The sequence below is a fragment of the Aulostomus chinensis genome, chromosome 2, assembly GCF_037954235.1.
Source record: "Aulostomus chinensis isolate RoL2024-O1b breed Wild chromosome 2, RoL_Achi_v1.0, whole genome shotgun sequence".
In the NCBI taxonomy this organism is placed as follows: Eukaryota; Metazoa; Chordata; class Actinopteri; order Syngnathiformes; family Aulostomidae; genus Aulostomus; species Aulostomus chinensis.
The window spans coordinates 19721001-19747289 of record NC_141321.1 but is presented as its reverse complement, the minus strand read 5'-3'; the positions used below and the strand labels follow the sequence as shown (position 1 = coordinate 19747289).

General features: G+C 39.7%; 1 protein-coding gene across 1 annotated transcript in view; it reads left to right on the top strand.

Annotated features, from left to right (window-relative positions):
- Nucleotides 1-25632, top strand: part of galnt18b (UDP-N-acetyl-alpha-D-galactosamine:polypeptide N-acetylgalactosaminyltransferase 18b) — a 79552-nt gene extending 53920 nt beyond the window's left edge. Inside the window, exons 7-11 of the mRNA XM_086183169.1 lie at nucleotides 12593-12778; nucleotides 14688-14825; nucleotides 18338-18433; nucleotides 21491-21655; nucleotides 24971-25632. Coding sequence (XP_086039295.1) covers nucleotides 12593-12778; nucleotides 14688-14825; nucleotides 18338-18433; nucleotides 21491-21655; nucleotides 24971-25117 — 732 coding nt within the window. The 3' untranslated portion in view covers nucleotides 25118-25632. The remainder of the gene's footprint in view (nucleotides 1-12592; nucleotides 12779-14687; nucleotides 14826-18337; nucleotides 18434-21490; nucleotides 21656-24970) is intronic.
- The last annotated feature ends 657 nt before the right edge of the window (nucleotides 25633-26289 follow it).

Below are 26289 nucleotides of genomic sequence, written 5' to 3'. Positions count from 1 at the left end.
TGTCAGCTGAAAAGATTTAGGATGAAACTAATGATTGTTCAAAGAAATCAAACTGTCAGATGATGCTGAAGCTGAGCACATAATGGTTTATGATGCAGTTGCACTCATTAAGAGAGAGTGCAGTGGATATTTGCATGTGGGAAATTTGTTTCATAACCAATAATTTTATATTCAGAACCACAGCATCGCTCTCACAGACTCTGAAGCTAATGTGGCCGTATCTTACTGCATGATTGGTTTGGATCTAATGTTAGTGATTACTGACTTTGAGAACCTTACGGCAGGCTGTGTTTGATTCAAGTATACAGAAAATCAAGAGGTTACCAGGGCATCTTATCTTACCACACGATTATCATCCAGGCTCCCTTTGCAATTGGCTGTGATGTTCTTGAAATTTTCCACCATGTTAACGCTGTCCTCGCTACTACCCAGCACGTGTGCCCTGGTTCTGCCACCAAGAATGAGACAAACAGAAACAGTCTGAATGTACCAGGGATGCTCCGTCTGAATGGATTCCTGATTTGAATTTGTAACTAATTACTGGAAAGGAACGCGTCTCATTGCTTATTATGACAACAAAAAATTATTGTGCACACTACTTTGTAACATGTTACACTGCTTTTATTGCAAAGTGAATAAAAGACTGTGAAATTAGTCACTGTGGGATTATAATTCAAGCTTTATGAAGCTGCTTCCATGGCGATGTGATACAGAAATAAATAAATGAAATGGTGTGAATCTAAGTGAGGTGTCAATATTGTTTCTGTCTTATTTATTGATAAATTTAGATCTTGTTTGATTTCAATTGAATAAAACTTAAAGAGTAGACATGAAAAACATGGCAGTTAAGGTTTTATACATGACGTCTCCAGCACTCATCAGAGAAAAACTAGGAAACTTGGATAAGGAAAAGTTTCAGCATGACAACTGTGTAATTATAGAGCAGCACTGATTGAGTTTCATGACCCCTCTGCTGCTGAAAAAGTATTGAATCCCTCTACGTAATCTCAAGCCAACAGGACAATTAATGAGAAAGTCTTATGTCTGACTGGTCTTGTGAATAGCAATATACTGTAGCCCTTTAGTACAACCATGTTCTAAAGATGGGAACCTAATGAGTTATATGGCTCCAAACCTTAATTACTCCACTATATTTAATAATAGTATAAAACGTGGTCTTGTTTTAGTTCAAGGAAGTGAAACTAAAGCAGAAGACACTTTATTGTTGATAGCACAACATTCCAAACCGATTGTGAGGAACTAAATTTTGGCAAAATGAACGTCACTGGTTGAATTTCACCTCCCATCCACAGCTGAAAATCTGTCTGTGTTAAAGTGTCCTTGAGCAGGACACAGAGTTGATCCCGACAGGCAGGTCCCTGCTTTAGTGTGTGACTGTGAGAGTGAGAGGCCGTATTGTACAAAGCTTTTGAGTGCTGGTGGTCAAAAAGTCTTCTGTAAAGGCAGTTCGTTAGTGACTGAGGGAGGTCTAGTTCCCTTTATAAGAGAGCAGTGATTGAGGAGGAATGAGGGAGGTGTGGCAGCAGCACGGATGAGGTCACCAACACCAAATGTTGAGCATCGCATATGAGACACAATTCGGGTCTCCATCAACGGATTTCGATCAGCATTTTGAAGTGTTGCATTCGAAAGAGTTGATGGAAACAACTGACCACTTGTTTGAGGTTTGCTCTGGCACAGCGAACCCTAAACTCCCATGACTGACCATCTGTGGATGCCATCAACTTCATGGATACTCACAGACTTCTCCTTTATCTCGGGATACCAATAGCTTTCCAGTACTAGCTGGTTCTTAGGAACAATTACAACTTGGCCACCTGAAAGTAAATTCCTTACTACCATTTTAACACGCCCAATTCACATTCCCCTTTGTTTGCAGGATATCCACATTTTACTTTAAAGTATCTGAAAAATTAGGCGAGAGTAAAACTCATGTTAACAAATGTGCAGGCTGTAATTTGCATTATGAGTTATGCTCCATTTTCTACACTGTAGCCCATCTGTGAAGCAGTCATGGACCATCGTTCTTTAAAAATATCCCTCCGACAACATGTCTATGGTTTTCATTTCTGCCAAACAGCAGAGTGTTTATTGTCCTGTCTACAATAAGGTCAAGAAAATATCACTCTGTATTGAGATCTTTTGTCATCATGAATAAAAACTCAGTGAATGGCTTCAGTAGATTTTATTTATTTTGTTGGGTTCATCTACATAATAGCCTTGCGTATGACGTTTTTTTAAAAGCATCTTCTATAACAAAGGCTATTGTGTAGATAAAGAACCTGCAGGAAAATACATAATTATGAGAAACCTCACACTGTGCAGGTAATTGTGTTTAATGTGTGTTTACATAAACATGTAGAACAAGTCTGAGTGTTTATCTCAGGTTCACACTTCCTCTGATAGGATAAAATAGTTCCTGTAAAAGCAGGGATGAAATTACAGGCTGTTGTGGACTCACTGTCTTAATACACAGTTGTTAACATAACTATATAATTCGGAATTATATAAAATAATCATGAAAAATGCGAATTATACATGCAAAACAATGCATTTCCAAGTTTTAATACAGTGTGCACCCCCTCATATGTCTCTCAGTGGTTTGGTCCACTCTCCCCACATCACTGTGGTCTGGGGGGGTGTCTGTGGTGACGGAGACTGCAACCTATCGTAGGTCAACTTCAAAATGAAAAAGATTCTCACAACTGCAACCAAGAGGAACAAAAAAAAAAAAAACTTGTAACCAGACTGTATTCTCTTTATCCTTCTTTTACCTCGTGGTTAATCGTCATCATGGCCGCCGGCCGCCTCTGCTAATGCCTGTACAGTCTGTCTCCAAAGGCAGGAGGGCAATTAAAGTCATTATTTTCTTGATTTTTTTTGACCGAATATTGACAGTTATGGTTTCTTACAAATGTCAGACATGCAATGTGATACAGGAGACATTTTCGTGAATTAAAAATTGAAAAAAAGCTCATAGCCACAAAATATTTATATCTAAAAAGAACATCTAAAGGTTCGAAATCCTTCTATATTTTCACTGGTTATTATTTTGAAAATAAAGACTTGCAACATAATGAGAACATGATAACAACACTTTGGTCAAACATTAAGAAGATGTCTGGCAGGCTCTGTAATGGTCTGGACTGTTTATTACAGTGCTACACATGTTGGTCCAACCCTTGTTTAACCTGACAAATACCCAGTGGTAGCCTAATGAGGATTTCCTCTTTCTTCTTTTGATACAATTGCACTTCTGTCTCCCTCTCAGGAACTGTTCTCTTGAGAAGTTTCGCAGTTTATTGTCCCTCCAACAATGAAATAAAATATATGTCCTTGCTTCTAAATGCACTTTTGTTCTCACAAGGTTCAGTTTCACATCCACACAGCTCCACAGAACTGCGCTCAACGGTACTCAAGACTGCAGGCTTTTATTTGGTAATAAGCATCTCTCAAGTGATTGGAACTGGTGGGATTTTCCCCAGTACAGACAAGAAGAAATTCTCATCATTAAGACTGGTGAATTAAATATTTTATGTTGTTCCCTCAAGAAGAAGTCAGACTAGCACTCACAGTTGCATTTTAGAAGAAAACCTCCTCAGTGTAACTCCAGACGGGAAGAGGGCTCGTGAATATGAATGAATGTAATATATATATTTTTAATTGGATATTTCAGAGAACATATTTTTTTCAATGAACAGTTTTAAATTCTGAATAAGATCAGTCTCAGCTATCATTAGTTTATGCGTATTTCTAGAAAATAAAAGAATGCGTTAAATCAAATATGATACATTAAAATAAAATCAATCCAACTGATGAAATGAGGCCATATATGCTTCTAAACTTCAACAGCTCTTGATAAATAACACAAAAACTAAGTACACCCGTTAGCGTCTGGAAATGGTCACGTCTGGAGACAGGATGTGATGTGAAAGTGCTCCGTTAATAATTAAAGGCCATATCTCCACATGGTCATCTTTAAGGATGTCTACAGCACCGCAAATTACATTTATATGCATTTATTCTTCATTAGCAATTTATGTTCAAGTGTAAGTGAGGGTCAGCAATGGATGACATCAACATTGGCATGCTGGCCTCATTTATGTCTAACTGATAGTAAAGAGTTTCGTGTTTGAAGGGGTGGGTTCAAACCATTCAAATATAGAACTCTGTAGCTCTTTGTAATTTCAGATTTCTACCTTTTATACTTTTTAAATGAGTCCGATTTTTTTTATATAAGTGAAGAGAGAAATTCAAATTTTTGTTGAATTCACAGCTCTTTCAGCTCTCAGCTTTGATGTGTTATCACATCAGCGTTGAAAGGAGTCTGCTTTTTGTCAGCTCACATCATTCACATTTCTAAATGAGATCCTGTGTTTATTCTTTATGGCTTTTTTTTTTTTTTTTTGCTTTCAGCTTCAGTAGCTGTTCTGCTCTCAACAGGTGTTTTTGTTAGATTTCTAAATTCTATACTTTTAAATCGATGAATGGCTTTTTTTCACGTTTTTTTTTTTTTTTTTAAACACAGGTTAAGTCTTCAAAACCTACTCCCATTTGAAACCCTGCAACTTGAGCTTCCTTACAGCTAGAAACGTCACTTGAGCTTTTTCTCAGCTCACAGCATCAGTGTTGCATTTTCTGGAAATACTTATTCTCTTTCATAATTTTTGCAGAATAAGATTCTGTATCAAATAATGCGTGCATCATTTAATATTGCAATATAGTGTAGTGTTCCAGAGAGGGTTAAGAGTCTACTCCATTGAAGACACATTGGCCTCATGGTGTTAGCACCACCTGGTCCCACCAGAAAATAATTATATCAGGGAGTTTTATATAATCTCATATGCTGCATTAGCGCTGGGCTTTAGAACGTATTTCATGGTCACGTGATCGTTAATCCCTCTGGTGTAATAAGTGGCAATCATGAGCTCGAGGGATGCTCATCCTCTACTTCTCACCATCATAATCAACCTTGTAGATCCTCTGATGAAGCTTCTCATCAGTCTTGTCATTTATCACATAGAGGAAAAGGTTCTACTGCCTGTATGCCTGCATCACACCAGCCAAATTTATAACGGCATGAGATGGCAATTTATTGTGACTGTGTTGTCATGTCAGCAGTCAGACATTTAGAAATTTGGATGACAATTAGGATTTCACCGTAGACAGTTTTTTGTTGTGACTTTCTTTGCGTGTGTGCGTGCGTGTGTGCGTGTTGCACTGCTCTTGCATATCCAACTGTTCATACGATCTGCTTCACACTAGGCGGGTGTATTTCTGGTGTCCAAGGAAGTGCAGGGTTGTGTTTGGATGAACTGTCTTCTAAAATGTAGCTCCTTTTTTTTGTTGTTGCTTTAAATCCCTGCATTTTCGAACAGTCTCTGCCGGCTCTCTTGTTCATTTTATTATTAAAGTCAGAACACAGATGCACTCCAGATTTCCACGGAGGTTAATTTGGCTCTGAAGCTGTGAACAACTACTAGCTTGATTGCCTGATGTGAAGTTATTCTGGTTCTATCCGTTTTCTTTCTATTTTATAACTGCGGTTGTCAGAACAAGAGACTACTAAAAGTAGACTTTGAGTTTGTGTTCTTCCTGTGGTGCTGACACTTTGTTTTAACAGCCACCCCATATTTTGGCATTAAGAGGTCATGGTTATTTCAGTAACTTCTTTGAGGTTGTGTTTAGAATGAGCTGTATGTCTTAAATCTGATGTTACCACTTTTCTGTTGTGAAATACCTTAAATAATCACATTGTCAGACAAAATGTCAACACCAGCAAGTACCCTTAAGAAACAGTCTTTATGTTAGAAAGTGCTGAACCATCCTATGTGTTTATGGTGGCTGAAGGATGCTGACGAGGCACCCTGCTTTTCTTCCGTCACACATTGATTTAGGATCGTGTGGAGAGGATGGTAAATGTTCTCTCCTTTTCAAACAGCAGACAATGCGTTATGATGCACATACACTGGAAACTCTACGCCAATTGTCTGCAGTGCTCCGACTCTGTGCTCTGGGCAGCAGAGGCAGAAGCTCAAAAGTGCTTTGATGTGAAGGGTTATCACAGAATGCTGAGAAAATGTGAAATGAATGCGGTGGGAAACATTATGGTGTTTTTTTTAAAGCCAGTTAAGGGTTTCTAGAGGGACAGGAGAGGTGGTGCAGGGAGATGAAAGCAGATAGCTTCCGAAAAGTATGAAATGAAAAAAAAGAGATAGAATTCCTAATGGAGCAGTAAATCACAGGGATGCAGCGCAAAAAGTTCCTGCTCGTCTTGTCAGCAGGCTGCACAAGTGTACATTCCCTTTGCTGTTTCATTTCTTCTCTATTTTGACATTATCATCAACAGCATATTTTCACTGCAGGTCTGGAAGGATGCTCACTACATGATTATTAATATAACAAAGGTGGTTGTGGTCATGTCAATGTTTGCAAAACATTCATTCAATTGATTTTTTTTATTATGTTGAGTACAGAAAAATCTACCCATATGCCGCGTCTGTGATGAGTGTCAGCTTTTATTAAGACTCATGATGTTTACGAGGGAATGCAGCCCACCTCATCATATCCTCTCCTCAGGCCTGCAGTGATGACTCAGAGTGTGACTGATGGGTGAACTCGACGCTTCTCCAGACCTCAGTCCGCTCAACTTAAGAATGATAGACACAGGGGGCCTTAAATGCCTAAATAAAGAAAAATTATATATATAATAAAAACTCATGTATTTCATTTTAATATCTGTAGTTGAAGGGTTCATTTTTTTAAGTATAAAAGCAACTCAAAAGAAGTGCCTGTTCAAACCACATTAAGGTAAAAAATAATTCAGTATACGGACGCTGTGTCTGAATTAAAGTGCAACATTTGAGTGGTGTTTAGCTCAATCTTGCAATTAAAACAAAATGAACACCAAGTTTTATTCATTGGACAACCAGAAATGTTCCTCTGACCTTATCAACCAGTTACATCTGGGTCCTTAAAAACTTCTGCACACTTTCATAGTTGAATCTGACTCTGCTGTAGTTGTCATGATCACATGACCAGAGCTGACCAATGGCTGGCAACATGCACACATATGGAGGAAGACATTCTTTTTATTTGGCTTAATAAGGTTACAATATCCATCCATCGTCATCTTCCGCTTATTCCTACACATTAAGGGTCACGGGGGGGCTGGAGCCTATCCCAGCGTCAACGGGCGAGAGGCGGGGTTCACCCTGGACAGGTCGCCAGTCCATCGCAGGGCCAACATAGAGAGACGAACAACCATTCACACTCACATTCATACCTACGGTCAATATAGAGTATTCAATCAGCCTAGTCCCCAATTGCATGTTTTTCGATGGTGGGAAGAAGCCGGAGTACCCAGGGAGAACCCACGCAGACACGGGGAGAACATGCAAACTCCACACAGAAAGATCCCGTGCCCGAGCCGGGACTCGAACCCAGAACCTTCTTGCTGTGAGGCCACAGTGCTGACCACTGCACCACCGTGCAGCCCAAGGTTACAATATATTCATTAAAAATGTGTTGATTGAAAATATTTTCATCGTTGAGGTTGTTAGATCTGTATTGTTGTGCAGTTTAAAACAACAGAGTTGATCATAAATATATTTTCTGATGGTGATACATTATTTTTGCCAAAATTTAACAAAAAACAACCAACAGTACAATCACTGACACTTTCATAAGCCTTTCCATCCTGTGTCAGAATTGTCCGGAAAGGCGCATAGACAGATGCACCCAACACCATTCATGACAATCATGCCAAGAAAACTGAAGTCTCAAGTGGGACATAAACACCTCAACATGCATGGTAATATAGTTTGGTTTCCTTTGACTTTGCAACAGAGAAGCAGTAGGAGAGTGTATGGATGGACAGCAGAGAAATAGTTTACAATTTAATTCTACTGGGATAGTTTGAGCTGTTTTTATGGATGTTTGATCCATTTTTCGGCAGAAAAATACATTGAAATCTGTTGTTACTGACACGACTTCCAGCTACGATCGCTGTAAGTGAAGAAGACAAACAACACGAAGTTTGAGTCGCCTCCTAGGCCCTCGGGGGGGTAAGCGCTTGATACTCTTATGGTTTTGGGAGAAGTACTACAAGGCAGCGAGCCATACACAAACTAGAGGTTGCCAAAAGTTCATGAGATTTTTCAGTAGAGTTATGAGTGCAGACCCAAGTCTATGAGACAGCAGCCATCTGGATCAGAAGAGCTGTGGCCTGTACTAGAGGAGGCTTTTCAGATCAGCAGGGTATCTTGAGGTTTAACCCTGGCTTTTCAGTGTGGCGAAGGTCAATTTTCACCAGGAGATATCAGCATGGTAACTTGTGCTGCAGGCCTAACCCGCTCCACAGCAGATTATATTTGATGTAAGAGATCAAAACACATTAAAGCTCTTCACTGATCTGTTGGAAAACAGTGTTACCAGTCCCTGGAAGATTCTGTACACCACAGGGCCATTTGGCTGCAGTTCAATTTAAAGCTTTATCATTATATCATCCCCTTGTATGCTGTTTTAACTTCATGCAGGGACTGATTAAAGCATCCTTGATGAAATTATATATGATTCTCAAGTTAGTGTGTTTACCAAGGTTTTTTTTTAATCGTGTTTTTACATACAAAACTTGCTTCCAAGATTTATGAACTCCACCAGGCCCACAACCGAAAAATGAACATAAATAATAACTTGCACGTGATGAGAATACTCCTTAACAACAGCCTTCATGCCTTCTGTCAATAAGATCCACTTCCTCCTTAATCATGAAGCTGCGATAACTGAACTAATGACCCAACCTGGAACAGGTGGCACAACAAAAGGGCTGGCATGGAGATAACAGGCGAGGAGAAACAAAGGGGAGCCGGGCAGAGCTGACAAAGACTAATGCAGGGCAGGCATGGGGTGAAGAGCAGACTCGGCAGGGCTACAGGGAAAACGGCGGAACCCAAGAGACAGATAGAGCAGGTAGGGATGCAAAGCAGAGGCAGGAGAGCAAAGATGGAGGAGTGAGAACAGACAGAAACCCAGCAGAGAAGTCTAAATATCTGATGCGAGAAATATGAGTAAAACCCTTCCAGTCACATTATAATTGCATTAACTATATTTAAAATGTCCTCCTCTCCAAAATAAATTATGATGAGGGCAGCAGTAAAAAAAAAAAAAAAAAAAAATAGCTGAGACTCAACCGATAGTGCTTTGATAATGGATCTGCCCATGTGTTGTATTGTGAGACTGCTTCTTTGACAGAAAAGTCCTACAAAAAGAAATTAGAGGACAAGCAGATAGATGGTGAGGAAGAACTGATTTGGACAGGAGCATATTTGCAGGAGGACATGGCAGAAATGGGTGTGATACAAGTGGGAGCAGAGGACGTGAGGTATTTCTTGAGTAGATGAGTTAGAATGGATGGGAGAGGTTGTGCTGTCCTATCATCCCTCCATCGCTGCGGAGTCCAGGAAGATATTGTTATTTAACCTTTATTTAACCAGGAGGCTCAATTGAAATAAATTGTCTTTTTCTAGAGAGACCCGGCCATGATGGCACATTATTACAAGGTTACCAAATGTTAAAACTGAGTGTGACAAAACAGATGTGGGATGATTAAAAAAAGCAGAGCACACTCAAGACAGACAGCAAGAAAGCTAAGTGAAGTTTAAAAATAGTTTTTGTCAGAGCTGAACATTCTGTAAATCATGAAAGAAAAAAATTTCACTCAAAATTTATTTTGCCATTCAAGTACTGTCAAATAGGTTTCATGATCTCAAAGACCTTATCCCTCCTGCATCACTTCTTTTTGTCTCCAGAATGCAGAAAAAGCCAGCCACTTATATTTAGCTTGAACCTAAGGGGGACTGATGGCTAAAGACAACAAAACTGTCCGAAAATATCTGTTTGCAGTCTTTGAAATGCATTTTCCACTATAATCCATGTTTTAGATGTATGCTCATAATTAACAAACACTTTGATTTTGAGATTAATTTCAATTTAATGTGCTTGTTAGCCACTACCTTGAACAAGCATGAAACTGGAACAGTTGGTTTGTTTTTAGCTCAAATCAGCTGTTTGTGGATTACTAAAGACACAGATAGATGAAAAGATGTGGATTATACTGGATTATGCGCTTCAGAGTTTATGAACTGCTGTTTCTGAGCAGTTGTGCTGTTTGGTTGCTGTAGCTGTTGTCAGCTGTTCTTCCACATTAGCTATACATAGTTCTCGTTCAACATTCTGGAGTCACAGCCAGCTGTGAAAAAACATTACTCACATCTAATTGTGATACTTGGTAGGCAAAATACACCTTGTGGTTGAAGTATCGCTTGAAGCTATAAGCTAAGCTAAGCAAGGACCTGATTTTTAATATCACAAAGCTGACGCAAACATAGACTGTAGATGGGATTTGTTTCTGCTACATTGTGAGGGAAGCATGTTAGGAACCCCAAGGTACATAAAATGTCAGTTTCATTGAAGAGTTTTAAATTGATTTGCTGTGCGATGCTTTTTGCCTCAGATATAACGCCACCATCTTGGAGTAAACTGCAGACACATGTTTTGCTGCAGTGCTGTTGAGCTTCGCATGAAATTGTTGTGTGAAATTGTTCCATTCTGAACCAAAACACAATGCACGGTCTACAGCTGCTGTAGCTCTGCTGACTTCATCTTGACACTAATAAACCATTCCTGGTAATTTATTTGGGAAAAGGCTACAGAAAATTAGTACTTCACTGAAGCAGGGACAGGAAAAATACTGAGAACATTTTTGTTGTTGCTGTCAGATAAGAAAGCTGACAATGAGGAATGGAGGGCGATTTATTTTCCGAAAGGAGGCTGCATACAACTCTGTGTGTGTGTGTGTGTGTGTGTGTGTGTGTGTGTGTGTGTGTGTGTGTGTGTGTGTGTGTGTGTGTGTGTGTGAATTTTTGGATCGTCACAAAATTTGGGATTATAAGAAATGAAAAATTGGCTCTTTTTTTTTTTTTTTTTTTTGCTAACATCCACATGCTGACAGGTTGAATGGTGATGGAAAGTGTCCATTCATTAGCTTTGAAATCCCGTCTACAGTGAGTGATATTTGGTGTATTTTATTTAGCCGTGATGGGGATCATCTGCACCAAGCACTGTACATCATTGGCAGAAGCTTTTGTGTTGTAAATATGAGACAGGAAGGATGTCAGCGGTGCTGCTGGGCCCAGCGCGCTGTCATGCTTTCAGTCCTATTCATACGGAATCGCCAGCTGTTCTAGACTAACTCAAAGTGGCACAGCACAGAGCATCCTCCACTGGCACTGGTCTCTTCATCTCCATTGATGACCCAACACAAATGTGAGCTTGTAAACCAGAAAATCTCATCTTCAGGTCAGCATTACAGTCTTTGAATTGCTTTGCTGTGCCGTTAAGATTCTTCAGATTTTAATCAGTCAGTTTGTACAAGATAATTAAACTCCCTTTGAGTATTCAGGCCTTTTCAGAGGTTTTCTGACTCATAAAATATCAAAAATTACAAAATTAAATGAAATGTTAATCACTCATTTGTATATTAAAGTATAATACACAAGATCAATGAAAAAAACTTCAATAATAAAGATTTATTAGGTTTATAAAAATAACCATCCAATGTAGTGGTTGAGGTGCAAATTAGAAATGCTTAGGGGCAAGTTTGAAAGGGGCAAATTATGTGATTAATCTTACTGCAGTAGATCTCGTCGTAGTTTTAAACCTCCTACATGTATACACACATTTGTTGAACAATGCCAAACAAACAAAAGAACACACTCATAGATGAATGTGCGCTTGCACAGACGAGTCCAATAGCAGTTGCATACAATTCACCTAGAAACTGTCCTGTTAATAAAATAAATGAAGGAAAAATGCAGATATTGGATATCATTTGCCTCGTCACCCCTGGCTGCATGGTGGTGTCACAGACAGAAAAACATTTACAGATCACTGCACCAGGGTCTGGAGCCTCCCAGAGGTCTTCATTATGTCAGGAATCCGATCCGCTAGCTTTTAATCATCAATGACTCTACCTTACCCTCTTGCACAGCAGTACAATTCACTTTTTCTACCAGGGGAGCATCCTCCTCACAGTCAGGGAGACAGTATCATGCAGAGGGGATGAAGCGCTCCACTTGTTGGCCAGAACCTGCTTTAAACAGCCCTAGACGTGAGGCCATTATGGTCCACTGCACAGCATCACAAGATATATTCTCCAAAACCCTGCAGAAAAGAGACAGAACACCAGTAAGTTTGAACGTTATGTGTTAGGGACTATTCTGCACAGACAAAATAATACATTCATTATGTTAATTAAATGTCCCAGTTACAAAAATTAGATTTTCATTAGATGTGTTTTCCCTTGCAGCACAGGAAATCAGGCTTTAAAAGTTGCATCCTCTTTAAGTTTACTTCAAATATTTATTAGCGGGTTCCACGGTTACAGCTTGAGTTTAGTGTTTGAGACAGAAGTAATGTGATATCTGTAAGGTTGCGTAACTTTAAATAACTGGACAGTTTAAACTGAAAGCTCTGTCTTTTTTTTTTTTTATTCTCTTGATGTATAAACCAGGTGTGGCAGTGTGGCGGCAGCGTTGAGGTCCTGCCATGCGCCCGTATCGCCCATATTGAGCGTGCACACAAACCCTACACGGAGGATCTGACGTCTCACGTACGACGGAACGCCCTCAGAGTTGCAGAGGTTTGGATGGATGAGTTTAAAAGTCACGTCTACATGGCCTGGAACATTCCCCAGGAGGTGAGATGTATTCTCACAAGTTTGAGAGTCAAAGGGTCAGAATTAATGTGGTAGAATGCTACCATCAAAGTCACGCACAATCACTGAGATACTTTAATAACAGCAATAGAACAGGGGATAATTTTGTTTTTATTTCTTGCAAACAAAATCGATATAAAAGAGGGAGACAGGGACATAAACGCTGGGTTGACAGTTTAGTATTTGGTCTTAATCTTTGTATTGTGACCATCACAGGCTGTACTTCACCATAAAGTGCTTTCAATGTCGCAGTCTCTTAGACAGCTGAGATAAAAGCGTATATTTCAAACTGCATGAGTTGTGACACCACAATGGGTGAATTTGTTCCATTTTGCAACTGTCACATGTCAGCTTTAAACTGTCGGAAACCAGAACTCAAAATGTGAGCTGAAAAGGAAGGAAAAGCCTTGCTGTAAGTGAGCATATTACACTGCATTGTTGGTGTCATTGAATCAACAGTAAGACGGCAGTATCAAAGTATATTGCAATTTTTATTAAAGCAACATGACACCCAGGGGACGCTTCAATCCCAACATGTCACAGCTTGTGCTATTAGGTTTTGTTGCAGTAGTTTAATGTTACTATTCAGATTTAGAAATCACATTTGAGAAAATGATTAATACCAAAACAAATATGCATAAAGACGACGTAAGAAGATTCCATCAACAGCCCACACAGCCGAGTGGGCTGTGTGTTATCTGCTGCACCCCCTCCACACATCGGGAATGTACAGCTTGAATCAGGCCTCAACAACCCCTGGAGGCTCAGAAATGATCTCTCGTCACTTACAGAATGGCCTAAATTAAATATGTGCAGCAGAATAAGAGCATATTTCATATAATTCAATAAGATGTCCTAAATACATGTATTAAAAGTGGAAAATTATCAATTAGAAGATGATTTAAAAGTGGATTATAGCTGCGACATGGGAGGGAAGAAGACAATAAAACAAAAACAACAAAGTACATAGAAAAGATTATTTATTATTTATTTAATCTGTTTTAAGAATATGTGGAATTAGTTGTGTCATTTGAGTTCAGTAAAGAGACAGTGTCAGCTGTTGTAAAATTAGACTGATCACAATACATGTATTTTGTTTTTACACTCGTTTCAGTGGTATATTTAGAGGAATTCAGCCGATGCAGATTTTTATTTGATCGTGAACTAGATTCAGAATGAAATAAATAATCATCCAACGTTGTCTTATGTTAAATGTAGCAACCCTCAAAGGCGAAGTCAAATGTTTGCTCTATGTTTGTTTTTGTTTTTTCTCCCCCCCCTCTGAATAATCTGTTTGAATATGTAAATCCACGTTATGAATAGATGAACATCTGCAGGCGATTCATTCAGTCAATAATGAGGCGTTTAACAGAGTCTGTAGTCAAGAAGCATGAAATTTAGCCACAGCTTTTGCCCAATGAATTAACTACACAGCAAAACTGTCAGTGTTAATATACCTCTGAGAGTGTACAAATCCACACTGTGCCACATGAGTTCACTTTTGATTTTTTTTTTTTCTTTTGGGCACCAGAGAGCATTGTCACACACGTTTGTAGCCATTGTGCTTTTCACCTTAGCTTTTGAATGATGACTTAAAAAGAGGTTTCACTGACAAGAGATGAAATAGTGGACTAGTGGGCAGGAGCTACCGGGAGACTGTGGCAGATTTTGAATGTGTGATGTGGCACCTTGAAAAGAATAGACGAGAGACATCAAGTCTCTACAGCAGCTTTTCAAAAACACGACACACGGCTGCACAATGCCTCTCAATGGTCCATTATGTGATCCGCTTCACCATAAAATGCAGTTAATCAATATTTGCTTTGTGCGTGTGTGTGTGTGTGTGTGTGTGTGTGTGTGTGTGTGTGTGTGTGTGTGTGTGTGTGTCTAGGACTCAGGGATTGATATTGGTGATATCTCTGAAAGGAAGGCTCTGAGGAAGAAGCTGCAGTGTAAAACTTTCCGATGGTACCTGGTCAACATCTACCCCGAGATGAGGATGTACAGTGAAACCATCGCATACGGAATCGTAAGCCTCCTCTTTTTTTTTTCCATCCTCATCTCTGTGTCTGCCAAAAGCCCAAACAAGGCCAAACTATGCTGCAGCAAATCATTTTAATCCCTTGTGTTTGGATCTGGATGGCTGCAGTCACAAAAGTTTGCTGCCGCAACTTCTCCTCACTTGTAAAGCTAATGAAATATGAGATAAATACAAGGATAAATTGAAAGCTTAGTTAAAATGTAGATAGCATATCCTGCCAAAGGGCTTTGCTGCAGAATTTTATCAGTCAGAGAAGCCAGAAAAAGTGACAGCCAACAGGGCATGCTGGCAGTCTTTCTATTTGCCAATTCCTAGTTATTCTCAAACCGCTTTATTTCCACGGTCCTCCCACCTCTCATCACTGTGATGCACCCTAATACACATTGACACGCAGACTGCAATGTTATGGCGCTGCTTTCTATGTTGTATGGATGGTTTTTCATGTACAAACTGACACATAGTGGACGGATATAGCGAGGAAATAGGCCAGCCTCATTACATCCATTTCTTCGAGTCGGTTGACCTCATTATTCTGTATTTGCTGCATGCAGCTGATGGGCTCGTCATTGGTTTGAGAGGTTATTACACGAGAGAGGATTCTTGTTCAACACAGATAAGAACACAGATAATTATTTAAGCAAATGCTCATCCCAACAGGTGTCACAAAGTGGAACACATTGCTATTTTTTTCCACTCCTTCTTTGGAAGTGTTTAGACCAGGACCATGTGCTGCCTGTGGATTTACTGATTAACAGATAGAAGTCGACATCTCCAATGGGGAGCTGAATCATTCCTAGCAGTGTGCTTCTGATCTCATCTTTATGTAATTCACTCCTCTCTCAAAACCACCATTCCTGGAGCTCCCTACGGTGTGATTCGTATCTCGCAATCAGGCAGACCTTTGTCATGACGCGCATGAATAACCATTGAAGCTTGAGTTATGCACGTCAAGCGTAACAGCTCAAATTTGCATTTTTATAAAGCAAAAATGAATTCCGGAGCCACAGAATATGATATACTTTTTTTTTTGTTTCAACCTGAACATCTACCTTTTCTCTATATGTCTTTAAATTTTTTTTCTTTCCATTTGAATTTCCAGCTCTATTTTGTTACTAATAAATATGAAAACCTCTGTCTCTTTGCTATTGGTTGACAAAGCTCACACAGTTTTGTGGATTAATTTTCATCGCATGACAGCAAGCACAGCAGAGAGCAGGACTTGGATAATACTTACACCCCCGTAGTAGAAATAATATACTGCTGAGTTGCAGTGAGCAGGTGGTAAATGTAGCTTCCTCACTGGTTTTTGGCAGTAGCTGATTTTTATCTGCAGACACACACACACACACACACACACACACACACACACACACACTCATCATGAGGAATTATCTCCTGGAACATACTGCATACTTGCTGTGCTTTATTCACCTCTTCAAATGTTTTGGCTTCAGACTTGTGTGTCTATTCTGGAGTTCAACTAAAATATATCAAATGTTTGTGTAACTTGTGGGACACTTTCACTTTTTAGCCTTCAAAATAAAAGCACTAACTTGTTCTGCATCTCAACTACAAAAGGAAACTTAAAATTCCAGATAATCTGTTTAGAATTCCAGAAAAAATATGTAAAGTTAGAGAGCAAATGTCCTGTATTCTCCAACTGTAATTTTCAAATGTTTTCAAAACATAGATATTTACTACTTTTATTAAGAATATAATATAGGGAATGTTTGTTTTTCAGGGGATACACAAATTAGTTTTTCCAGAAAGTAGATGAGACTGATCTCATATATATCACTTAAATGTTATTGTACTAAAAGCAGGTGATTTGCGTAGCTTAGCTTATGATAGGTTAGCTTAGCCTATATTGGAACGTAAGTATGTCCATATGTAAGGCTAAATTAACTCACTCAGTCTTGTTGGTTTCGTCTTTAACTGGCAGGTGCTGAACAAAATCTCTTAAAGATGTTTTATTTAAATTCAGAAACGAGCTCACCTCATACTCAGTACTCCAATCCACTAGGGAGCAGCGTATTACCAGAAGCTTGTCCTTGATGCTGATTTACAATATGAATTTGGGAGACCGCATGTAAAATGTAATGTAATAATGATGGATACTCATATTTTGGAAATACTATCCTTTTTATTCTTGACACAGCAGTTAGCTGCTGCCATCCACATGAGGAAGACCAGACACATCAGTGGTGTCTCTGCTCCCCTCTCATCGCCAACCAAATAATAAGCACAAGGAATTACTGAGCACAATTTTAGTTTGAAAACACTTAAGTTTGGCAACACTGTAGACTTCTAAAAGTGATGATGCAATCACTGACACCAGCATCCTCGTTGGGTCCTATCAGTCATGCGGATGATGGTGATTGACCACCGGTCTGTACTTCTTGACAGTCTTATGCTCTGTTTGCTCTGAGGAAGAGTTTCACCTCATTGTCGGCCCCAGCAAAGAAATCTCTGATCCTGATTTTATTATTTTCTCTCAAAATGTCCAGTTGATCCAAATAATGATGGATATGATCCAATCCTTCGAAAAAGATTCTCCCTTTTTTCTTTCCTTTCATTCAGATTCAGATTCAGATAACTTTATTTATCCCCGAGGGGCAATTAAAGATCACAACTCAAAGCCTGATACAAGTATCACAAGCCGTCACAATTATTACAGATTGAAAGTAATAATGGTACACTTCAGAAATTTAACAACAGCACATATACATTTGTTGTGTATGTACGCTAAACTTGAGCAGTCCGTTGACCCAATGGAGGCAAGTGAGAGTGAGGCGTCGCAGCAAGAGCCGCGCCAGCCAAGCCCGGGCGGGGCAGGCTGCAGCCAACAGGCGCTGCCACCCCAAGGGAGGTGGAGAGGGCAGAGGCGGGGGTCAGGGAGTGCGACTGCTCTCGCCGAGTCCCAACCCAGACTGTTTCATATATCTATCAGTGCATTTGGTTGAACACTCTGATTTAGGTGAATAAAGTGTCCTGTAGAAGGGTTCACATCGAGCTGCACCACGGGCGGCATGGCCTACCCCTCAGGGGTAGAGTGGCCGTCTCGCAACCAAAGGGTCGCTGGTTCGATCCCCGACCCCGGTGACCATGTCGAAGTGTCCTTGAGCAAGATACTGAACCCATAATTGCTCCTGATGAGTAGGTTGGCGCCTTGCATGGTAGCCTCCACCATCAGTGTGTGAGTGTGTGTGTGAATGGGTGAATGAGATGACACTGTAAAGCGCTTTGAGTACCGCTAAGGTAGAAAAGCGCTATATAAAATTGAGTCCATTTACCATTTTGCTGTATGCTTTCTTAAAGTTCAACTCTATTTTTCAAAGAATGAATCCTGGCAGGTTGACAGGAGACACATATTACCTGATTAAGATCACTTGAACATTTATTCTCTGGCTGTAAACAAGGAAACATGATCACATTTACTCCCACATAGTTCACAGCTTTTGTTTGTATTTGTTTGACAGTGTATTTTCTCTCTCTGTCAGCTGAAAAACTCTCTGAAGAATGAGCTGTGTCTGGACCAGGGGCCTGACAACGACAACGTCCCCATCCTCTATCTCTGTCATGGGATGACACCTCAGGTTAGGGCCCCACTCTTCACTCGGCAACCAATGTCATGCAGTGTGCATCACACCGTCAGATTTAATATATCACTCTCAGGGTTTTCTTACTTTATAAAACCTGTTCCAGTGTGAATAAAGATCAACTTTTCTCCCCTTTCATATTAGATCAAATTCAGTAACTTTTCGGATCAAGTTTCTATTTTGCCTCCAGACTGGGGACAGGTTTTGTTGCTTAAAGTAGGTTGAAAACATCGGAGAAGTCGATCCTACCAACAAACGTGTGCATGTGCTGTAGCATGGCTCAGCTCCTTCAGAGTGTGCCTCCAAACATATTCCATCCATCCATCTATCCATCCATTTTCTTCCGCTTATCATGTTAAGGGTCTTGTGGGGGCTGGAGCCTATCCCAGCGTCTACGGGCGAGAGGCGGGGTTCACCCTGGACAGGTCACCAGTCCATCACAGGACCAACACATAGAGACAGACAACCATTCACTCTCACAGTCACACCTACAGTCAATTTAGAGTGTCAATCAGCCTCGTCCCCTCTTGATGTCTTTGGACTGTGGGAGGAAGCTGGAGTACCAGGGAGAACCCTCACAGGAACAGGGAGAACATGGAGACTCCACACAGAAAGATCCCATGCTGGAGCCGGGACCGGAACCTGGAACCTTCTTTTTGTGAGGCCACAGTGCTGACCACTGCACCACCGTGCAGCCTCAATTAAAAACAAATACAATCCATTATTAGGACATGATTCTTGCAGACGGCTGGACGACTGTCCTTCTACCTTGGTTTCAGCAATCCCCAAACTTTGATAGGTGGAACACATCTCAATTTCACATAAACCTTAATTCAAAGTCGACTGATCCTGTCAGTCAAATTTTATTGGTGAAACATTATAAGAATAGAAAGTCATTTTGTGGGAGGTTTACCACATTTTTATCTTCATCTTTAAAAATTACAGATAAGCACTTTCAGCCCAATCACAATGGCTCAGTCGGAATAACTCCTTCATCCGTCTCTGTCCAAATATCACGGAGTCTAAATGTCCTCAAATGTTAGCACAGCCAGAATATCATTTACATTCCCTGGCCTCTTCCAGCTCGTATTGATCCCCTCATCCTATTACGTCTGAGCAGATTGTTTTCAGAGATCGTTTAACCTTGCTGTGACAGTTGTAAACTTGTCTTAAGGAGTGAAGCTTGATCTCACATTATCCTGCTCAATTCAAATGAACCTAATGGAAATGTTTCACACTCTTCACCCCCCCTCATTGATATTTATACCACTGTGCAAAATTAAAGCCGATTTTCAGATCATTCGTTAGTAAGAAATCTTGCGTAAACACTTTTTTTTGTTGTCGGCATCTGTAGTGCTATACAGCCTTTTCTGAGACTACTTTGAAACTTGCTGATTAGAAACCTTTTATATTGCATAAATCTCTCACATAAATCCAGCCACATCAAACAAAGAACTGGAGTAGCACCACGTTTCTAATGAGATTAGGGATCTCCTCCGCGCGACAAATCTAGTCTGCTCTATTTTTATGTTTCGCTGTTACATCATCAAGTAGAATTAGTCCATGATTTGTCACTGTAATAATAATACACACACAAAACTCTTAACAAATGTTTGCTGTAATCCTTCAAAAGGCTTCATTTGTGAGGTCGACTGTATGCAGTCTGTAGCGAGCTGGAGGGGGAAAAAATGCACAGACACACACATGAAAGGACGAGTAAATAAAGCTCACAACCTGATACGCGGCTGACTCTACGAGAGCGTGCTGTCAGCAAACATGCAGTGCAGCACCTCAGCACAAACAAAACATACTGACACAAGCAACTGTGATAAAGGAAACTACAGCCACATGCTTACTGGCAGCTTGCGTCGTTCCAAAAATGAGCAGCTCAAACAAAATAATCAGATTGTTTAAAAAACAAAACAAAAAACAAAAAAAAAACGTCTGGTGTGAAGGAGGCAGGAAGCCATTTTTTGGCATTGTCAGACAAATAAGAGAAAAAATAAGCCAAGCTGCAGAATAACTGAGCATTTCCATGAATTTATGTTTTATTGAGCAAAACTTCTTAGAGTTCTTTGACGGTTAACAGGATGCTGAGTCAGATCAGATTGTGAAATTCTGGGCCGATATTAGGAACAATGTTTAAAATATTAATTTAGCTGATAGCTTAAAACTGTTGTTTTTGTGTTTGTTTAAGGCCTTAATGATGGTTTCTTCATGTTTGTTTACTTTTTATTACCCCTTGTGTTCATCAGAGGTAGCAATCTTATTTCAGTCATCACTTTATACCCTTTCTAACACCATCTGTCTGGACAAAATGTAATCCTACACATTTCTAAATTGACCTTACAATGACCTGACCCCAGTGCAGTATTGGCCAATACTGATCCTTCTCCTGATCCTGTTTTTCCACCCAGTTTTACTCTGATGTGCATCTCTCTTCTGTCTTGTTATCACCTTTGCAAACCAATTACAGTAATGTATCCCCCATGAAATTATTGCCATTAATTTGTTTTGTTTAATGACAAGTGCATCACAGGGTTTGTTCCCGTATGAACTGCACTGAACTAATACCCACATTAACACCAGCAGATTCAGCACAGTGAATCCCTTTGTACTCTAGATGCAATCGGCACACTCTCTCCCTTCACTGTTACTCAAAGTCCTAACCCTTTTCCTTCTTGAATACAGAATATGCTTTTCCTCCTTAATTCTTTTAACATTTCCATTTCTGTCTGCCAAATACAGGCAAACGATTGCCCTTGGTGAAACAGAAATGCAGGAAGGATTCAATCAGAGGCAGTGCAATTATTTGAGTTTTATAATCTCGCACTAATGATGAGTTTCAATGCCATGCCATGTTCTCTGTTAGTCATATCTGTGTGTGTGCGTGTGCGTGCGTGCGTGTGCGTGTGTGTGTGTGTGTGTGTGTGTGTGTGTGTGTGTGTGTGTGTGCGCGTGTGTTTTCATGCACACTGAGCCATTCTCTAGATGTCAACATGATGGAGCAGCACATCCCCACCTGTGTGATTGGATGTTGTGTTTTTCTTGCAGAATGTGTACTACACCAACACCCAGCAGCTCCACATTGGCCTCCTCAGTCCCACCGTCGACGACGATGACAACAAGTGCCTGGTGGATGTGAACAGCAGACCACGTCTCATCGAGTGCAGCTATGCTACAGCCAAACGCATGAAACTGCACTGGCTCTTCACTCAGGTAATGCACCGCAAGCACATAGTCAGACAAAGCAATAGATAAAAGACAGTGTTATAGCCTCTCTTATGTTCAGACTAAATTAAGGTAATTTAGTTAATAAAATGTTCGCTGTTAATCATGCATGGGTTTCATTTACCGTTTGAGTGGATTTTCTTACAATCCTGCAGCTCATTTAGACATGAAGAGACACTGAAACTTAATGATTGCCTTTCTTCATTAGGAGCTCGGTGCTTCCAAACTGAGGTTTAACACAAGCTGTCAACTCACTATGGCTGTAGATTTAATTGAAAACCTAATGCGGCCTACAGTAAATTTCAACGGGCAGGAAAGTATATTTGTTATAGGTTAATTTTGGGGGGAAAATATCATTTTTAAACTAAATGTTGTGGTGCTGCAGAGACATCCTGCCTACATGTCCTGTTCCACAGACTTCAGTAAGTATCTCTGTTTCATGCAGATCCCCTTAAAAAAATCACACCATAAGAATTTTAAAAGGGTTTTCGGTGAAATTGGAGAATAATAATGTAATCACAAATCATCTCACAGCTGCAGTATCAGTCAAAATAATTGAGATTACATATTTTTTTTCTAAATCATGCAGCCCTTCATATGGTTGTCTGCTATAGATATAATTTCTTCCTATATTGATAAATGTCTTGTTATATTAGAGACTTCTTTTTCAGTCAAGCATGCTAAACAGGCAACCCCCCCCCCCATACAGATGTGCCTTTTACAATGTAATGAGCACTAAGTGTGAAAAGGTTTCATATGCTTGAACTCATTTCACATATTCTAGCTCTGAACTTTAAGTGTCTATTTTAGTTAACTTTGTATAATTTAGTAAGTAGAATGGGGACATAAGGGCTGGAGCATATCATGTCTGAAATATGGCATCAATTATTGAGGCAGTTTTGACTGCAATTGTGGAAAGTGTTAAGGGCAAACTGGAGTAGATTGTCTTCATGTAGCCATAGCAACTTTGGAGATCATGGAAGTGTACAATTATAGATGCGAATCTTTAATTTTTTAATCTTAATTCTTTCATATCTTCTCAAAACCTGATTAATTGTGAAGACCGTAAAGGGCTTTCATCAGCCACGAAGAGATGTATTTGTGGAAAACATGAAATATGTGCAGTTAGAGATAAGTAGGTGTGGTAAAGGCTGTGAAGAGATATGCACCACATTGTTCTGTGTACGGGATTTCATTGCATAATTTAATATAAAGCCTTACACGGTGAGTTAACCATAACATCTCATTCTAATAACAAAACCTCCCACATGCTCACATATACATTTCTCAACCAGCTCCTAGGGTCTATTTTTGGAGGCAGGATCAAGATGTTATCTGAACCTGCCTGACAGTCGGTCTTTTTATCAGTGAAGGATTCAGATTTGAAGGATTCTGAGCTTTAACTCTTGCCTGGCTCCGACCCTCATCTTCGATTTGATCAACAATGTGTAAAGGTCTCATGTAGTTCTGATTGACGGCTTTTTTTTTCTCAAGTTGAAGAGCTTTGTGGAAAGAATGTTGATGTCAGCTGTATTCATGACAACTGGTGACAGAAGAAGCAGAGGCAAGCTGACTCTCAACAGTACTTCAGCCCTTAAAGAATATGAACATGTTACAGGAAAATTAAATTTCAAGATATATTGTTATTCACAGCTGATACATGAGCGCAACCCAAATAATTGGCTTTCCAATCTGAATTCGGCTTGAAATCCAGCATTGCTGTCAGACCAATTTTACAAAGTCAGGTTTAACCAATCATCTTGGAGCTTTCACTTCTTAAATGTATGGAACAATTTAGAACAACATTTGACATTTGAGATTCTGCATTTGCCATTAAGTCAACTAATATATATATATATATATATCTATATCTATAGATATAGATATATATATAGATATAGATATAGATATAGATATCTATATATATATATATAGATATAGATATTGATATAGATATAGATATAAATATAGATAGATAGACATATAGATATATAGATATAGATAGATATAGATATATGTATCACCTGCTTTTGCAAAGAATTTATTGACCGACAGAACACAGACTTCTCTGGGTCTCCTCGTCCGTCACAGCAGCTGAGTCTTAAAAGAGGGTTATTTCCATCTGGTTTCCCACCTAAAAAGTACAAAAATGTATGTTTGGGGTTTTTTCGCATTAACACGTTTGCAGTATAAAAAGAGGTGATCGTAAATGATGTAAAATAACTTGACCAAGGAAATATCAGCTTGACCAACATAAACAACTCAATGTTTCAAAAGCTTTCACCTAGTTCAGTTCTTCAGTAGCTATGGAGATGGTTTAGAATATAGAAGACTCATAATTTCTGCGGTTCACTTGGAAACAACTCTGATGAAAGCTGGTGTGGATTTATGAAACCCTTTAAGAGGCCCAGATTGCCTTTATTGGCTGGGAACAGACTTATATAGTGGTCTATAAACCCATACTTCCATATCCTTTATCTCTGAAATATGTCCCTTGAACCTCATTGACAGGCCAAACTCTTCTGCAAATACAAAAAGAATCATTTGGTTCATAGTCAGTACAATCTGTCCAATTCTTAGTTCTTTTTCCTCCCACATCGCACTGAATCTCTCTGACAATATAGCTAAGAGGTCTCTGTTGACTAGTAAAGGCCTTGTCCTCAATCACTTGCCCTTTGTCAGCTCTGACACTGTAATGAGAAAATCCTGCCTCATGTTATTAGAGCTGTTTTTTTAACCAAGCTGCTCTGTCCCGTCAGATTCTGACAGGTGTCAAAATTAAATTGGTAAATAATCGGACTTTACTTACTTTTTTGAGTTAAAAGGTTTCTGCCCTCCCTCCAGAATTCACATTTCTCATCCTTGTAAAATTTTTCCTGTCTTTTAGATATTTGAGTTTTAACAATACGGTTAGTGTTTGTGGTTTTTTGTGCCTTTATTTTTAAATCTCTCTGATTGCATACCAGATGTTTTTGTGAAGTGTTGTTTTCCTCTCTGTCTACTCATCCAGTGTTTTCTCTCAAAATGTTGGCCAAGCAAGGAAGAAAGCTAATGACTTCACTGGCAAAGCAATTTTTTTTTATTTTTCATTGCTTTGAAACCATGTTAATAGTATCTGCTGCACACAAGGAGGATGGCAGTGTGAATCTGCCAATAAAAGGCCCAGAGCTTAAGGTGCCTCAGTAGCTCATATCCATTCCCAACAGTGTGGGTTGAAAAGAGGCATGTTATATTGTGCACACACAACAAAAAAAAAAAAAAAGCTCAGGCACAGTTTTAACCAGCCTACTTTTATCTTTTCAGGGAGGATCCATTCAGAACAGGAAATCAAAGAGATGCCTAGAGCTCGTAGCGAGCAATGACAATGAGTTCGGCTTCCAACTGGCTCTGCAGAAATGCACCGGACAGAAGTGGTTCATCACAAACGTGCTGTTTAGCAGTTCCCTATGATCGACTCCTAATAGGAACACTGGAGAGAATAGCACACCTGGCTGGTTGTTTCTTTTGTGTGTGCGCACAAGTGTGTGTGTGTGTGTGTGTGTGTGTGTGTGTGTGTGTGTGTGTGTGTGTGTGTGTGTGTGTGTGTAAAATCATGCGTTAGGAGAGGATGAGTGATGAATAGTTGAGCATGTTCATTTTGAGCACCACAATGTCCTCTGATGAGCATTCAACATCACACCGTAAATGTTAAACATTTTATTTTGCCTACAGGATCAGCCATAGATGGCGGATATTTTGCATTGCCAGATTTGACAAGGTAGCATATTTAGTATATTTTGTAGTGAACACAGTACAGTCAGATTTTCGTTGACTTCAAAGATGTTATGGGTCCAATATGTTTTTGTACTTGTTCATAATTGCTACTATGTAGCAAGCTTTCTGAACCTGTCCCTGCTGTAATTATCTTATTTAGCGTCTCAGGTTTATTATAAGATTTAGCTGTACAGTTGTTGGGAAAATGTTGGAATAAATCTGAAAATTGTAGATTATTTTCTAAATGTAAATATTCCAAACATTTGTAATATATAATAATAAAATAACTGATGCAAATCATGGGGGGCATGTGTCCTTTTTAATGAGAGCAGAGCCTAACAAAGAGGCTGCAGCATCGGACGATCAGAGCTCAGTGCACTTCAACCACAGAAGACAAAAAAAATACCTGCGAGCTAAAACATGCTGCAGGGGTACTCGTGGTCCCTGGAGCCTCTCAAAGTAGAATGGGAGGCCGAGCCTTCAGTCATCAAGCTCCTCTCCTGTGGAACCGAATCCCAGTTTCAGTCTGGGACGCAGACATTTAAGAGCAGACTAAAGGCCTTCCTTTCTGATAAAGCTTAGGCTAGCCCTTAGTTATGCTGCTATAGGCTTAGACTGTGGGGGGATTTCCCATGATACACTGGGCTTCTCTGTCCTCCTCCTCGTTCTGCTCTCTTTCCCCCCAACCAGTCAAAGCAGAGGGCTGTCCCCATTGAGCCTTGATGTTCCTGCCTGTTCAAAGGAAGGTTTTGGTCGTTGTGTTGCAGGATGTGCTTGCTCGTGGAGAATTGTTGGGTGTGTATTAATTGAAGGAGTGTGGTACCAGACCTGCTCTACTTGTAAAGTGTCACGAGAAACCTTTGTTGTGA